Source organism: Heteronotia binoei, chromosome 1 (assembly GCF_032191835.1).
Source record: "Heteronotia binoei isolate CCM8104 ecotype False Entrance Well chromosome 1, APGP_CSIRO_Hbin_v1, whole genome shotgun sequence".
Classification (NCBI taxonomy): domain Eukaryota; kingdom Metazoa; phylum Chordata; class Lepidosauria; order Squamata; family Gekkonidae; genus Heteronotia; species Heteronotia binoei.
In genome coordinates, this window is record NC_083223.1 from 127,093,236 (window position 1) to 127,109,705 (window position 16,470).

The following is a 16,470-nucleotide window of genomic DNA, read 5'->3' on the forward strand; positions in this document are numbered from 1 at the left end:
CACACACATTTAATAGAACTTTCAGATGACTTGGCCACAAGCACATATGTACCCCAGGTTTTCAGTTTGGCTACATAGAATGTATCCCTGTAATACAAAAACACAGACTACTAATGCCTAAAGAGAGATGGTATGAATCAATCATCACAAGGCTCCTTAATAATAGTTTTATCCTCTGTAGGCCCAGAAGTATTAACTGGATTTATGAACAAAATATCAAGCAGTACTGCTGTTCTATGGGATACATCATTTCTCTTTAGTTAAGAATTTGTTTGGAAGAGACTTGTACTGCACATAGTGATATTTTGCATAGTTTTTTTCCCTGGATTTTATTTTAATGGAATGGATGTCGTAACTTTTGCCCTTTTCTTTTCTTTTTTTAAGTGCTGGAAAGAAAGATATCAACCAGGCAAAGCAGAGAGGAGCTGATAAGAAGGGGTGTCCTGAAGGAAATAACTGAGCAAGGTGATACAGATTCTATAACATGTAGTATAAACTGTTGCCCTCCAACTTAGATTCACACTTGGTTGCAGCAAAAGAGTCACCTGAGGGCACCACAAGTGCAAAACAATCTGCTATTATTTAGGTTGAGGGGACTGAACTGTATTCTCATGGCAGAACCTCACGTGGACCACCTTGTGACAGATTGTTGGATTAGAAGCGTGGGGAGGGGAGTGTGCCATGCTGTGTTTTGTGTAACAGTGTTGAGGGTGAGTTTTGGACGAGGGCATCAAACATAGGCTGATTTCGCACTGACCTTTTACTGGCGCGACCACCCTCCTCACGCCGGCGGATCTGCAGGGATTTCGCACCAGAAGCGCCGGCGCAGCCAAAAGAGCCGGCAACTTCCGTCGCGAAACCCGCTCAAACGGAAACCGCCAAGAAGCAGGAAAACGTTTGAGCGGGTTTCGCGACGGAAGTAGCAGGCTCTTTTGGCTGCGCCGGCGCTTCTGGTGCGAAATCCCTGCAGATCCGCCGGCGTGAGGAGGGTGGTCGCGCCAGTAAAAGGTCAGTGCGAAAATGCCCATACTGTTCCTGCCTTTGGCACTGAAAAATGCTCCTGTGCAAAAAGTACCTCTGAGTTCACCTTATCTTTCTGTTTTCTAAGTTTACCTCAGAGGCACTAATCTAAGAAATCCACTATTTATGTGGATAAGGCAAAAGAGCAGTTTTAGTATAAGAATAGAACAGCTGAAGCTGGGCTGTTCCCACAGCATTGAAACATTGGCTTCAGGTATATTCACACACACACACACACATTGAAACTCACTTTCCCTGTCCCCTTACTGAAGATTTTCATGTTTTTATCTTATTGATAAAAGATGAAATCCTACCCTCCAAATGTGCAGAGTATGCAAAGGGGCCTGCCATGGCAGGTGTGCAGGAACCTTCCAGGCCTCAGTATGCCTGGAATGTCAGTGGGGTGTTGGTGAGCTGAGTAGATACATGGAAGAGGAAAATGTACTGGATCAGCCTTCTCCTCTGTCCTCTCTGCCTTTTACCATCACGTGATGCCCAACCACAGAAAGTGACTCTGCAGACACTGCATCCTTCTTTCCGCAGACAACAGGATTGTGCACTTAGTATCTGATTATTATAACACATTCACACTTGAGATTGCTCAGGTCTCTGCCTATTTATTTTTCTCTCTCTTACTCTGACTTTGAGGAAGACATTTTGAGATATGGATCTCTGTTTAATGTCAGTTAATCATGTTGCACAGAAGGTAAATTTATAGTGATATTCTTCCAGCTATTTTTACAGAGACTAATTAGCTTGGCAGGCTGGCTTTAGTATTTTGTTGGTTTAGGGGTTTGAAGACATACGTCAACTTCGGTTGGGAATGCAAAACTAGACTGCTGATTGGCTCTAATTACTGGGGTCACATTTCTGTTATATTCTTTAACAAACTTTATTGGTTGCCTGTTTGTTACCTGTCACAATTCAAAGTGCGGATAATTTACTTTTAAAGCTCTAAACAGTTGGGGATCACAGTACCTAAAGCACCATTTACTTCCATATGGGCTTACCTTTTAAATCAGTTCATCTGCCACGGTCCTACTCAGTGTCCCCCCTCCCTTCCTTTGGAAATAAGTTGGGTAGCTACCAGAAAATAGGGCCTTTTCTGTAGTGGCTCCTTGCCTATGGAATGTCTTTATTTAAGTTGCTTCCTTGGTGTCTAATCCTCTGAGACAATGGGCAATTTTTTTTTTATTTTCCCAGAAAATAGCTGCCAGAAAATAGGGCCTTTTCTGTAGTGGCTCCTTGCCTATGGAATGTCTTTATTTAAGTTGCTTCCTTGGTGTCTAATCCTCTGAGACAATGGGCAATTTTTTTTTTTTTTTTCCCAGAAAATAGCTACCAGAAAATAGGGCCTTTTCTGTAGTGGCTCCTTGCCTATGGAATGTCTTTATTTAAGTTGCTTCCTTGGTGTCTAATCCTCTGAGACAATGGGCAATTTTTTTTTTATTTTCCCAGAGAAGTAACTAGTATTAATTTGTTTTTTCATCCCTTTGGGAAATGGATTAATGTAGAAGAATATCTCTTCTACAGATTTTAGAGACATTGATTTTTAAATTTTCTGATGATTAGTAGATCTTCAGTTATAGGTTTTTATATTGCTTGCCATCCTGAGACACTGATAATTGAAGACCAGCATACATAATTTTAAAAATAAATTATTGCCTCAACAATGTTTTACATTTTTGAGAGGTAAGACAGGTTAATACCTGATACAGTTGTCATGATCCCATAAAATCCTGATTTCATTGTTAAGTGTATTGGAAACTACTGTCATGTAAATCTTCCTTTTAGCAACTGTAGTTGTAGAACACTTTGTGTCATTAAATCATGTTATTTATTGTTATGCATTTTGAAAGCACACTTTAAAAAAAAGCTACCTCATGTGAGAAGGTCTTAAATACATTGTTTTGATTTCAGGTGGAGATGTAACCATAAACTATGAAATCTCCAATGGACACACAATAGTCATAGGTGAAGAAGCCATACAGGAAGAAAACATAAAGACTGCTGAAGACAACAGTTCCAAATTAACAAAGCCACCCACTCTAGAGGAGAAAAAAGAGAACAAAAAAGGTACTTAAAAAGCATCTTGCCTGGATTGGTTTTCCATTTACAAAACCAGAACATAATCTGACACAAGTACATACTATGAAGTTACCTCTGTCTGTAATGAGGAACTCAAATGCAACAGTGGCTGTACAGGCAGGGGCGGATGGGGAGCAAGATAACTGTAAGAAAAGTGACTTCATCTCTAACAGAAATAGGATTTTTAAATAAAACATGTGTCAGTAAGTCAGTCAACACCTTTATTGGCATAAATTAAAATCAAACAAAGCCAATATTAAAATATACAGTACATTGGTTTTTTAAAAAATAAAACATTGGCCAGAATCTGTTGCAAGCATGTGTGTTGGTGTATGCAGTGAATAAAGAATAAGAGAAAAAAATGAATTATTCTGTGCATGGATTTTGGAAGTGATCTGGAATCAAAATTCTCCATTGTCTTCTACAGTCAATAGATTGTTCCCAATAGCCTTGACTATTCTATGATTAGTGATTGGGACCCTGTGCATGTGACCAATCTGTGGAAGAAATAAAAAGAGCTGTGCTGGATTAGACAAAGCATACATCTAGTCCAGTATTCCGTTTCCTACAGTGGCCAACCAAATGCTTCTTGAAAACCTACAAACAAGGCATGAAGACAGTACCCCTCCCCCAATACTATTTGCCATTAAGGATCTGGTATTACAGGGTATAGTACTAGTGGGGCATTCCATTTCTTTATTGTAGCTTATGGGCCTATTTTCTATGTAGCCTTAGACAAATGTATGTATTATATTCTGCGCTACAGTAGGAAAACTACTGTATTTAACAAACTTGCGGACAAGTAAATTCACCTGCAAAGGAAAATGGAATTACTAACTTTCTGCTAGAGAAGAAAAATGTTAGGCATTGGTCATAGCTATTCTTTATTTCTTAAATGACTGTAACATCATTAATACTACTTTTGCAAGGTTTTGGGTTTTTTTAAGGAATCTACTTCTTCTGTGAATCAGAATTACTTCTAGTAATACCAACAGTTTGATTAAATATAACAACTGTTTGAATGGTGTTTTGTGTCTTAATTTAAAACTCTACTGATGTCCTAAAAGGTTATGATGCCTCATTTGTTACTTTAGTACCCTGTTTTTCACCAGATCTAAAATGATAGTGATCCCATCATTATTTATTCCATTTTGAAAAGAGTACTTTTAGTACTACAAGATTTAGTGATGATCACTATCTTGTTTTTGTAAAAGCAGCAGACAAATTAATATAAAAGGATATGTCTATCAATGACTATTGTTCGTGATAGCTAATGGAACTTTGGTTGAGTAAATGATGTATACTGCTAAATATCAAATGCTGGGAACAATCAATAGGAGAGGGCCATTGTCTTCATGCTCTTCTTATGGGCTTCCCAGAAGCATTTGGCAGGCCACTGTCAGAGAATGAATGCTGCACAAGACAGAATTATTGGTCTGATCCAACAATAAAGGTTTTTAAAAATGTTTTCAACAATAGATTTCTAGGGATTTTGACTGCTCTCTCTCTTAGTAGCAGTGTATTAAAGGTAACTAAGCAAGTTATACTTTAATGCCCAAAACCTGCCATCAAAATTGTTTGGTGGGGCAGGGAAGGTTGTTATGACTTATTTATGCAACGTTATAGAAGAAATTGACATTGTAATCTGTATATGTGGGTAATCCGGACTCTATGGGGAGTGAAAATCCCATTACTTGCTCCCACTGTGCCATCAGTTTTCAATTTCTTCTTCAGCACTACACTGAACCATGAAGTGAGTAGTTGTGCAGGGAGCCCTGCTTTCTTCTGGCTGCCTTTTGACATTCAGAAGAAATTCCTCAATGCTTCTTCTTGGGAAGGGGATGTGTGGGAAACTTCAATTCCATCCCCCAACAACTAAAGAGAAACCACTTGTAAGCTACTTGCTTCCCTTCAGTTTCATGGCCAAGGGTCAGAGTCAGGGCTTGTACCTTTGTTCTGCTCTCTTGTTACCAGGACTTGATAGTACAATGAAATGGCATGCATGTACGGTCCTTGTTCTGTATTTTGGGGGAGCTCCCCCATAGGAAGTTTATACTTTTCTGAATATCGGGCAGGTTCTCTTGGTAGGCCAGAACTTCTCTTTTTTGTGGGCTCTATTTGCTCTGCTTTTGTTAGAAGGGTACAGTTTGGAAGCTTGTGAAGAAATGAAGCAGGGGAAGGGGGAGAGAGAATTTGGAAACCCACTTTCCAAAATCTTCCCCACTAGAATTCTCTAAACACACTGGAACTTGGACAGACTGATTTCTCCTTCCTCTCTGTGTGTGTATGTGTGTGTGTTTTCTCCCCCTTACTTGCCATACAGTTACACTCAACAGTCCATCCCTCCTGGGCATATTCAGTCCTCAGACATTTTCTGTCCTTTTCTTTTGATTGATTTACAAAGTCATCTTTTTCTGCATATATTAGGAATCTGTTGAGAAAACAGAGGCCCTTACTTTGTTCCCAGGTATCATGGATTATGCACAGAGGCCAGCCAGTTTACTATTAGATTATTAGTTGTTAGTGCAGGATCAGAAATTATTGGCAATCCCAGATTATCAAAATGAAAGTATGTGTAATTTCAGATTATCAAAATGAAAGTGTGTGATAATGCATATGCAGCATTTATGAGCAACCTGTTGCTATTCTATAGTCTGCTTTTAATCACTATGATATCAGTGCAAAGAAGTTCCTTGAAATGCCATTTGAATTAGAGAGTTCCTAGAAATGTAATGGCTGATTTCTGTAATAATGAAAGTTAAGTACTATTTCATCCCATGAGTAATTAGCTAGGGGAATTTACTTCCATAGGATGTAGTGATGGCACTAACTTGGACAGCATTAAAAGGGAATTAGATCCATTAATGAATGACAGGACTAGGTATGGGCATGAACCGATGCATGAATTGGGCCAATTCATGGTTCGTTCTGAACTGGTTTGGACTTTGGTGATTCATTTGGTTCCGTTTTGCAGTTTGTTTTCACAGACAGTCTGGCACAGGTTCAATCAGTTCCTAGGCAATTCTGGGGGGTGGACTTCTGGGAGCCCAAGAAACCCCCATAGCAGCTTGATTGGCAGCTTCAGAAGCCAATCATGAAGCTCCTATTCTGCAGCACAAAGAGAGAAGAGTTAGTTGTCTTGAGAGCTGAAGCTGAGCTTTCCTGGGGGCACCTGCTTTGGGGGGCTATAACTCAGACATTCCAAATCCAGTCTTTACAAAACTTGGAGGGCAGGTGGAAGAGAGCCTGCTGAAGACTCCCAGTGAGTTTTACACCTCCTGAACCAAACAAACCACGTACCACTTTAGAAATCAAATGAATCACAAAACAAACCACCGTTTCCCTGGTTCATGCCCATGCCTAGACAGGACCATCAAAGGCTTGTTCAGAAAACCTTTAATGGAAATGCTAAAGACAACAGGGGAGAGGCCTTCAGCTTCACTGCTTGGTCATAGACTTTCCAAGGGGCATATGATTGGCCATTCTGGTCTGATTCAGCATGGCTACTTTAAGTTTTCTCAAATGTATTTGGTAAGAAAATGAGACCCTTACAGTAAACTTGCCAAAATGAGTCAGAGTTGTCTCTGGCCATATAAAGCTATCAAAGCAAACAGAAATATTAAAGATGATGCTAACTGATGATGAGGGATATCATTCCTCTGAGAAGACATTAAAGGTGGATAGATGAGCTGTAATATGGTGTACACATGAAGATGGAGAAGAGGGTAGATCTTCACTTAAGTCTGTAGCAGTTGGCTTTGTGTGTCTTTATTGTTTGAGAATTTTGGGGTTCAGTATATAAATATTTTCTCTCTAAATATGGGGAATTAAAACATAACATTACAACTATCGTCTTGCCCTTAGTTATTTGCACATAAATGTGTTGCATGTTATCTCAGTAGTGCTTAAGTGCCCTTAACTTTATTTAGATCTGATTTGTGTATCTTAATTCTTTTTCTTGTGTACAAATAGCAATAAAGCAAACAAACCTGCTATAGTAATGAAATCCTAAATACTTTAGTGATTAGACCTCAGTGTGCTAGTACAAACAGCAAAGAATGAGCTTAGAGTGTTTTTAAAACACTGAAATTCTAAGTTGTCTTGTATGTGGCTAAACAATGCTAGAAACTTTAAATCCATCTGATATTTGTTATCTTGCAGATGCTTTTTACATTTTGTAACTGTTGCTGTCAATAATAATGATGGTGTGTCAGCCATCCAACAGGCATGTTTGAAAAGAAGTTCTTCTCTTGTACTAGCAAAATGAGAACCTGCTGACAGGTTTTCATATGTTTGTATTTGGGGTAAATTATTATTTAGTGTATGCAGAATAAGAGATCTTGCCCTAGACTGCTTGTAAATCTGTTGTCAGGTTTGTGAAATGGCATGCTCTGTAAAAAGAACAAACTAAAAAAACCTCTTTTTACCCAGCATGTATTGAGGAGCATTGTGAGTATAAATTATTGCTATCCTGTATGATAGTAAATGGGGTGGAGGAGGGGGAGGTTATAGCAAAGACTTCATTTGGTCCTTAAGAGTTAACAAAAAGAGGCAGCTGAAATAAATTGATTGGTAACCTCAAAAATGAAGAAGGGGAGAGCTCTTGATGGTCAAACTGCGAAAAGGTGTGTTTGCATGCCACCACTACTAACCAGGTATGCATAGGGTCTAACATGCTCATTTTCATATGCTAATTGTTACTAATAAGTATGCTGCCTATCTCTTGAGAGGGGATCAGAGGTATAACAAAGGAGTAAGGACTGGAGAAAATTTAGATAGGATTTCTTGAGAAATGTCTCTGATGTAACTGTAGTCACACCAACCCTCAGCAGAGACTCTCCTCCTTCGATGAAGCTAACAATTGTGCGAAAAAGAATGTTATCTCTTAACATTTTTGAAAGCTATTCTGACTCACTTGATGATTGTGGATCTGGGAAAAGCAATGAAAGACTCAGTATCCTATTAAATTTTTAATCCAACCCTTCTGCAAAGAATCTGTGTCCATGCCCTTTCCCCATTGTATCCTCCTAACAAACTAAAGGGTTGAAGATAATAACTAGCCCAAGGGCACACAGTGAGTTTCATGGCAGAGTGTGAATCTGAACTTAGTCTAATCACTACACAGCCCTGGCTCTCTGTTAGGGGTGTCAGGCACGTGGCCATTGTTTCTGAGATCTTTAGAGGGTGGGGCTGGAGACTTTATGGAGTTTTGGGGGACAGCTAGAGCATCTCCCAGTGTGCTTAAATCACATCCATGGCTTTGGGTGGATGTGACATTACACATCATTTCTACCCATGGACCTTTCTCCCAGTAGTCTGGGGAGTAGGGGTAGGAGGGTGGCATACCAATGGGACCCCTCCTGCCAGAAACAGGCAACTGGTAAGCCTACTTTCTTTGATTTGGAAGCAATTTTAATACACCAATGTAAAGCACATTCTCATTCTCAAGAGGTAGTGCAGCACCAAAAAGAGCTTGTATCTGTGTGTTGCCTGTTATCATCTGTTTGTGTCAGTTGCTTTCTGTTCACTTTGTCATTTGTAGATAAACCTGTTCTCAAAGATCCTGAAACATCAGCACCCCGTGCTCTGCCATCAGCACCGCCTAAATCTAAGCCTAAAGCTAAAAAAGCAACCATACCTCCAAAAAATGCTGCTGCTGCTACCACTAGCCATAAGACTAATGAAGTGCCACATGCTAAAAAAAAAGGCAAGGTGCCTGCTAAGCAGGCCTCTGCCCCACCTCCCAAGCCAGCAAGTCGCAATGTGAATCGAGAAGCTGGTGAGTAACGTGTGGGTCATTCCCCAATGCATGGTATATGGTATTCGCCTTAGGTTGTGTGGCTTTGGATTTATGGTGCTTATTATTTGCATTAAACATTGAAAACACTGAAGACACATGTCTGCACAAATTACTAATTATCCATTGACTTTGTGCTCCACTTCAGAAAATACTACCTAAAGCCAATTTTCCATCTAATAAATGCCATTCTCTATGCTTCCCAGCACACCCTGATCTATGGATCATGATACTGTGTTACATCCTGATTATCAACAGCAGGCATAGTTCTGAATGAGAATTGGGCTACATAAAAGAAGACAGATGTCACTTATTTTCTGTGCATGTGATAATATTACAGCAGTTGTATTTTCTGCTGTCTTCATAATGCATGCATAGGCAGCATATGGCCGTTGGCACACAATCAGAGCATGCTTTTGTGGTTATCAAGCTCATACTAGAATCCTGCAAAATGCTGGTTAAAATAATGTTGTTTGTTGCCTTTGTTAGTCATGGCGGTACCTTTGAAAACACAATATCAAAAAAGACAAAAGGATAATTTACTTTTGAGAGTTGCATTAAATATATTTTGAGAGCAAGAGATCTGATTCATATCTGACTACGTAACATTTATTTGACTTACATTCCGCCCTTTTCCATAATGGGCGCAGGGCGGATCGCAACATAAATTGAACAATAAAAAACCCTACAATTTAAATACAATAAAAAACCAAAACAATAGGACAATAAGGGAGGGACGGTGGCTCAGTGGTAGAGCATCTGCTTGGGAAGCAGAAGGTCCCAGGTTCAATCCCTGGCATCTCCAAAAAAGGGTCCAGGCAAATAGGTCTGAAAAACCTTAGCTTGAGACCCTGGAGAGCCGCTGCCAGTCTGAGTAGACAATACTGACTTTGATGGACCAAAGGTCTGATTCAGTATAAGGCAGCTTCATATGTTCAATAGAATGAAATAAGGTGCATCACAGGTGGGAAGGGCACATTTCACAAAATACAGCAGTTTTTGGCCCAAGAAGAAGTGATGGGGTTAATAATAAGATTCATCATCACAACAAGGCTGTAAAGCATGATGTCACAACAAGGGAGGCCAACTGATGGAATAGTTGCTAAGAATAGGACACCTGCAGCCTCAACTAAAAGCCTGGTGGAATAGCTCCATCTTACAGGCCCTACAAAATGGTAATAACTCAGGTAGGGCCCAGATCTCCATAGGGAGCTGCTTCCACCAGGCAGGGGCCAGAGCTGAGAAAGCCCTGGCCCTGGTTGAGGCAAGACAGATGTCGTTTGGGCCAGGGGTGGTCAGGAGGTGTTGTGTAGCAGACTGCAATGACCTCCAGGGCATATATGGGGAAAGGCGGTCCCACAAGTATGTTGGTCCCAGGCCATGTAAGGCTTTGAACATCAGTACCAAAACCCTGAAGCAGATCCAGTACTCAATCGGTAGCCAGTGCAATTGGTGCAGTACCAAACCCCAAAGCCAGTGCAATTGGTGCAGTACCAAAACCCTGAAGCAGATCCAATACTCAATCAGTAGCCAGTGCAATTCATGCAGCACCGGCTGAATGCTTGCCCATAAAGGCAATGGAGTTAACAGCTGTCCTGCCGCATTTTGCACCAGGAATTTTGCACCAGGAATTTGCTGGAATTTCCAGATCAGCCCCAAGAACAAGCCTGTGTAGAGCGAGTTATAGTAGTCCAGCCTAGAAGTGACCGTTGCATGGATCACTGTAGCTAAATCCGGGGGGGATAGATAGGGCGCCAGCTGTCTGACCTGCCAAAGATGATAGAAGGCAGATCAAGCGACTGCTGACCTGGGCCTCTATGGTAACTGAGGCATCCAGTATCACTCCCAGACTCTTCAACTTCTGCGCTGGCACAAGAGATTGCACCGTCCAGGGTTGGGAGTTGGGGGTCCGACTCCAATCCACCTCAGTTCAGGTACAGGACCTCCGTCTTAGCTGGATTGAGCTTCAGCCGGCTTTGTTACAGCTTCTAGAGCCCTAGTCAGATGATCTGGGGCAGAATCTGATTGGCCATCCATCAGCAGATAAAGCTGAGTATCATCCACATATTGACAATAACCCAGCCCAAAACCTCGAGCAGTCTGGGCAAGGGGGCACATATAGATGTTGAACATTATTGGCGAAAGAATAGCTCCCTGTGGTACGCCACATTCAAGGGGGTGACACATGGAGGTCTGCTCACCAAGAGCCACCCTTTGTCTCCGACCACAGAGAAAGAAGGAAAACCACTGTAAGGCAACCCCCTAAACTCTAATGTTGGCCTCGTCATTAGATCGTAATCAACCGTGTCAAACACTGCTGAAAGATCTAACCCTAACAGCAGCGCTGACCTGCCTTGATCCAGATGCCTTCTGAGGTCATCTGTAAGGGCAACCAAAACAGTTTCTGTGCCATGACCAGGGTGAAAGCCGGACTGGAAAGGGTCAAGGATAGAAGTATCCTCCAGGAATGTTTGAAACTGTTCCAGCACCGCCTTCTCAATTTCTTTGCCCGGAAATGGAAGCTTCAAAACTGGGAAGTAATTGGCCAGGACCATAGGGTCCAAAGATTGCTTCTTTAAAAGCTGACGCACCACTGCTTCTTTGAGCCTAACTGACAGGGACAGATTAACAATGTCAATCAGAGGGCTCCAGACATCAGCACCACCTGCTTTGACAAGCCAAGATGGGCATGGGTCCAGGTGACAGGTGGTAGGCTTCACTGCAGCCAAGATCCTGTCCACATCTTCCAGAGAAAGTCGATTGAAGTGGGCCAAATAAGGGCCAGAAGATGGACAATAGGCTTCCAGTTCCCATCCTGTATAAACTGTGACTGGGAGATCCTGGCGGAGAGTCAGGACTTTATCTGCGAAATAAGTTGCAAAAGCCTCACAGCCAATGTCCAATTCCCTAACCTTTTGGTTTCCTATTGGCACTGTAGTTAATGATCAAATTGTCCTAAATAATTGGGCTGGGTGCAGTTTCGCAGACGCAATGGAGGCCACATAGAATTCCCTCTTTGCAGACTTCACTGCCTTCTCATAGACCTTCATAAATGTTCTATAAGAAGTTCTTGACTCCTTGTCATAAGAACATCGCCACACTTGCTCTAGCTGTCTTAAGTTGCCGCTTCATCCTCTGCAGCTCCAGGGTATACCGTGGAGCCATTTTGGTGCGACATCAGGCAGCAATGCCATTGATGGTTGTAGAGAGCCGGGAATACCAGTCCTCAACTTGCTCATCTAGCAACCTGCCAGGAGGCATTGGATCCCACAGAGCTTTCCAAAGCCGCTCAGGGTCCAGTTGGCTCCACGGGCAAGCATAAATCCGCTTGCCGCCTTAACAGGAGGAGGGCTGCAGGTCCAATAGGACTTTTAGGGCATAATGAATAACAATATGTGATCTCACCATCTGGATTTAGTAATCCACGAAAAGGGGGCCATCCTGAGCTATGGTGTAGGTTTCTGCTGGAAAAAAATATACAAAATATGAATGAAATTCATTTTTTAAAAAAACTGAAAATAATGTATTTTTTTTTACACATAACAAAAAAAAGAATTTGAGTTGCTATAAAACCATTTTGAGTTGCTATAAAACCACAAATGGCATCCAATACTAAAGCAGTCGTCTAACTATCAGGGAAGGGGGGGAACCAAACACAACAGAACCATGGACATATACAGAAGCAGGAATAAGAAAGGGGGCAAGCAACAGGAGGGAATAGGACAGATGGAAACTGATCCATTTGTAGCAAGGAGGAAAGATAGGAAAGGGCCAGGTTGCAGCAGGTAGACTGAGATGGGGTAAAGATGGACACAACAGGAAAGGGCCGGTGAAATTAAGGTCTCCCACTTGACATTTTCAGAAACAGAACATGCCAAAATATCATTTGTGAATTAATTACACTTAAGCAAACAACACCTTGTTCTGAAATTGCTACCCTTAACTATGGACGAATGTGATATATAAAGATGTGCAATCTTTATATATAGACTTAGAACACATGTACCTAGGCATTAATACTTACTTCCTTATTTCTGATTTCCCCCCAAGCATATTAGGAATAATATGGGTGATAATCCTATTCCTTCATTAAGCATTCAGAGATCTCAGGTTTTTATTTAACAAATCAGTGAGCCTCATTTATATAAAGGTGCCTACACTTCCTTAGAGGCACAATAATAGACAGTAAATATAAGCATTTTGTCTTAGTTTTAGCAACTTAAAATAACTGAGGTGCCAACGGCCTCATGGAAGTACAGCACTTTGTGCATCAAATTTGAAAGGTATTTTTAAAATTTATTTTTATCTTTCAACAACTAGATTTCTAAAAATAGCACTGGGAACATTTCTGTTCCCAAACTGTGGGAAATGAAATTCCCCAGCTCTATGCCTGTCTCTTCATACATTCTGTCAATTAGCTGGCATGCACACATCATTTATGATTTCTTAATTGTGGGAATTAACTGAGGGACTGTGCTTTCTTCTTCTCCCCTTTCTGCCCTACTGGTCTTTAAAACATAAAGAGATACATCAGCCCCACTATTAATCTTAAGCAGGGTTTGTTAACCAGCTTAAAGTCCTGGAAGCAACAACCTTGGTTATACTTAACTATGGCTAACATTAGTGCCAATACTGAAGGAAGGAAAGAGGACAATTCACACTCCAGAGAGGAAGCTCTGGATCCAGGATCCTGCTTTCTGCTGTTAATTATGGTTAAACACATGTGTGCCCTCTCAGAGATATTTATACTCTTACTATACATGTGCAATGAATGCTGCTTATTTACCTTTCAGTTTTAGCTTCAGTACCGAAAGCTACATTTGAAAATTGTAAAAGTACAATATATTAACACTCAACACAGTGTTTAAAAATGTTTTTTGAGATCAAGACGTTTATGTGTTGTCTTGTTTCAGCTAGTTCGTCCCATGTAAAAAAAGTGCAAGCCTCCAAGTCTTCTTCATCTCCATCATCATCATCATCATCATCTCGCACTAAGACCTCTAAGGAGCTATCATCAATCAAAACAGGCAAAGGAATTCCTAGGGATAAGAAAAAGGTTGGAAAACAGGTGACTACACGAAAACCTGCAGATGGGGACATTTCTCCTGCTTCAAAATCAAGAATGGACAACTCAGAAACAAAGGCAGAAGCCTCTAATCCAGATGAGACTTTCTGCATTGTTCTTGAAACTGAAGATACAAACAAGCCTAACACAGATACTGTTCCTTCACCTCCCCCTGCTGTTCCACCTCCTCTTCCTCCATCCATCCCATCGCCAGGCTCTCAGCCCACTGGTTTTTCAGATACACAAGATGTGCCAGTTAGCAATGAACTAGGCCTGTCTGTTCCTGGCACAGATTCTGATGTTCTTCATATGAAAACTGAAGGAGATAATGAAACCTACTCAAGTCGTGCTGTTTCAGACAATAGCTTGGAAATTGAGGGAGAAGATGCACAATGGTAAGGCTATGTGCTCTGTTGGTTCTGATAATTTGGGACACAAAACAGTAAGATTTGGGGGAGAGAAAAATAGTTGACAAATTATTATTATTATTGTTTTAAAGTATAAGTGTTAACCTACATCTTTCAAAATAACTTAAGCTGCCTTGACTCTCAAATCTGTATCAGACTTCAAAATAACAATTCAAGACCATACATATAGTTGGTGATACTGTTCCTCTATGACCTGAGCATTTATAAGAACTGGAAACTTTTCTGATATTTGATCTGGTGGCATCCCAACTGCCAGGATGGCCTTGATTCTCTGAAATTTCCATTTGTTATTTTTAAAATGTGTACTTCAGCTTTCAGTCAAGGTAGCTTGCAAACAATAGATTAAATACAATACAACTCCTTTTTTACCCAGTAGCCCTTAAACTTCTGGACAGTGACAGATACCAGAGTGTCCTTCATCTCATGTCTACAGACCTTGGGCAAGTGGCTATTGATCTCATTGATCTGGCAGGACAGTGGGATCCCAGCAGCTGTTTCTTCTCTGGACAATGGCTAGGGCCTTTCCTGAAATGATGTTTTTTTTTCTGGAAGGAAGGGAGTGGAACCACCCAGAGACCCTTGGCTCTTTAGCCAGTGGTAGTGAACAGAGGGTTTGAGAGCTCTGGGTAGTGTATCCCTGTCCTTAGTGGTCCATTTGAAAGAAGTAGGCTGCAGGATCCAGAAGGCTTACTGACACAAGCTATAAGTCAGCAATAAAGTCATCAAAAGACAACAAGAAGTCAAAGGGATTTATTTTGGGGAGGGGGTGTCCACCAATGCCTCTTATTTCACTTTACCTTGACATGGTAACGTTAAGGATGAGATAGCTTGACAAAGTGACTCTTATGTGCATAGAGTTTATATTGATGCCACTGTTTGTTTTTAAATGGGTCTAGTTCTGTTACCAATGAAGACCATGAAAAAGAGAGCCCTGGCCCAGAAAGTCCTGAATTGACAGATGAATCTTCTGAAGCTTTGAACACTCCAGAAAGTGAAAGCAGTAAAGAGAATCACACCAGTGACTCAGATTCAGATGGGCCAATACTCTACACAGATGATGACGAAGATGATGATGCAGGTAGTGAAAGTAAGTTGCTTTTGCAACAGAATTTTGCAATGGAAAAGGACAACTTGTAGTGTTGAGCAGAAAATGTTACTGCTTTGTCAACGGAAAAAACAAACAAACTTTGTTTTGGGACCCTCCAGCCAGTATTTGACAATCTGATAGAACAGATCTTTAAGTATGACAGTTAAACCTAATAATCTTGGAAGACTTTTTTAAAAAGTATGCATACTTCTTTCTGATTGATCTAGAATGTACCCTGGAGTCATATTTAGATTTATATGAAGGAAAATTACAGGCTTGTTAGTGTGGCTGGTAGAGCATTTCACATGCTTTTGGAATATAGCTGATGTTTTCTATAAAGGACACTGTGTATCTCAAGATTAACAGTTCCTCTGTATCTCTTTAGCTTGTCATTGCCATACCACTAACTGACGAATTTCTTCTTGTCCCTTTTAGTCAGCCCTTTTCCAGTGGACCAAAGATGTCTTACATTGATACCTTTAAAATATATTTTGGTATTCATTAGAACCAAGTCCAACCCAACCACAAGCCAGAATCAGTGACAGGCCCTCTCTGCCAGTTGAGGGGACCCACACAGCTCCTTATAATTTTGGGAAATCAGGTTATTTTGCACTGTAAACTTTCCCCATAGCCACATGATGTTCTTAGGGTAGCATATGTAGGCTTTGGGTTTGCTGCCATGAGTTAATTTTCATGGTGGTCAAGAAAGTTGATTTTAAAGAATACACCAGCAGCACAGGTCTCCGGACAGTCAAAGAAGAAACTTGGCGGAGGCATATACATTTAAGCTAGTTATGGCTTCAGAGTGTGGCATGATTTCTGTTTAATACTTGCAGGGAGAAACCAATTTTTACTGACTAGCCACACGGTTGAAAATGTTCACATACACAGGATTCCACCTAGATAAGCCTGCCCTTCCCCAAGAGTCAGACTGAATGGAACAAGGTCTGACTAAATGGTACAAGATCACCAGAGATAGGCCTAA

At 40.9% G+C, this 16,470-nt stretch overlaps 1 protein-coding gene across 6 annotated transcripts in view; it reads left to right on the forward strand.

Moving 5' to 3' along the window:
* Positions 1–16,470, forward strand: part of PHACTR2 (phosphatase and actin regulator 2) — a 179,025-nt gene that overhangs the window by 140,468 nt on the left and 22,087 nt on the right. For 3 of the 6 annotated variants that reach the window (XM_060240455.1, XM_060240483.1, XM_060240474.1), the window contains exons 3-7: positions 385–465; positions 2,941–3,096; positions 8,651–8,887; positions 13,819–14,365; positions 15,295–15,485. In XM_060240455.1, coding sequence (XP_060096438.1) covers positions 385–465; positions 2,941–3,096; positions 8,651–8,887; positions 13,819–14,365; positions 15,295–15,485 — 1,212 coding nt within the window. The remainder of the gene's footprint in view (positions 1–384; positions 466–2,940; positions 3,097–8,650; positions 8,888–13,818; positions 14,366–15,294; positions 15,486–16,470) is intronic. The other 3 variants (XM_060240493.1, XM_060240501.1, XM_060240464.1) reach the window with 2 other exon arrangements.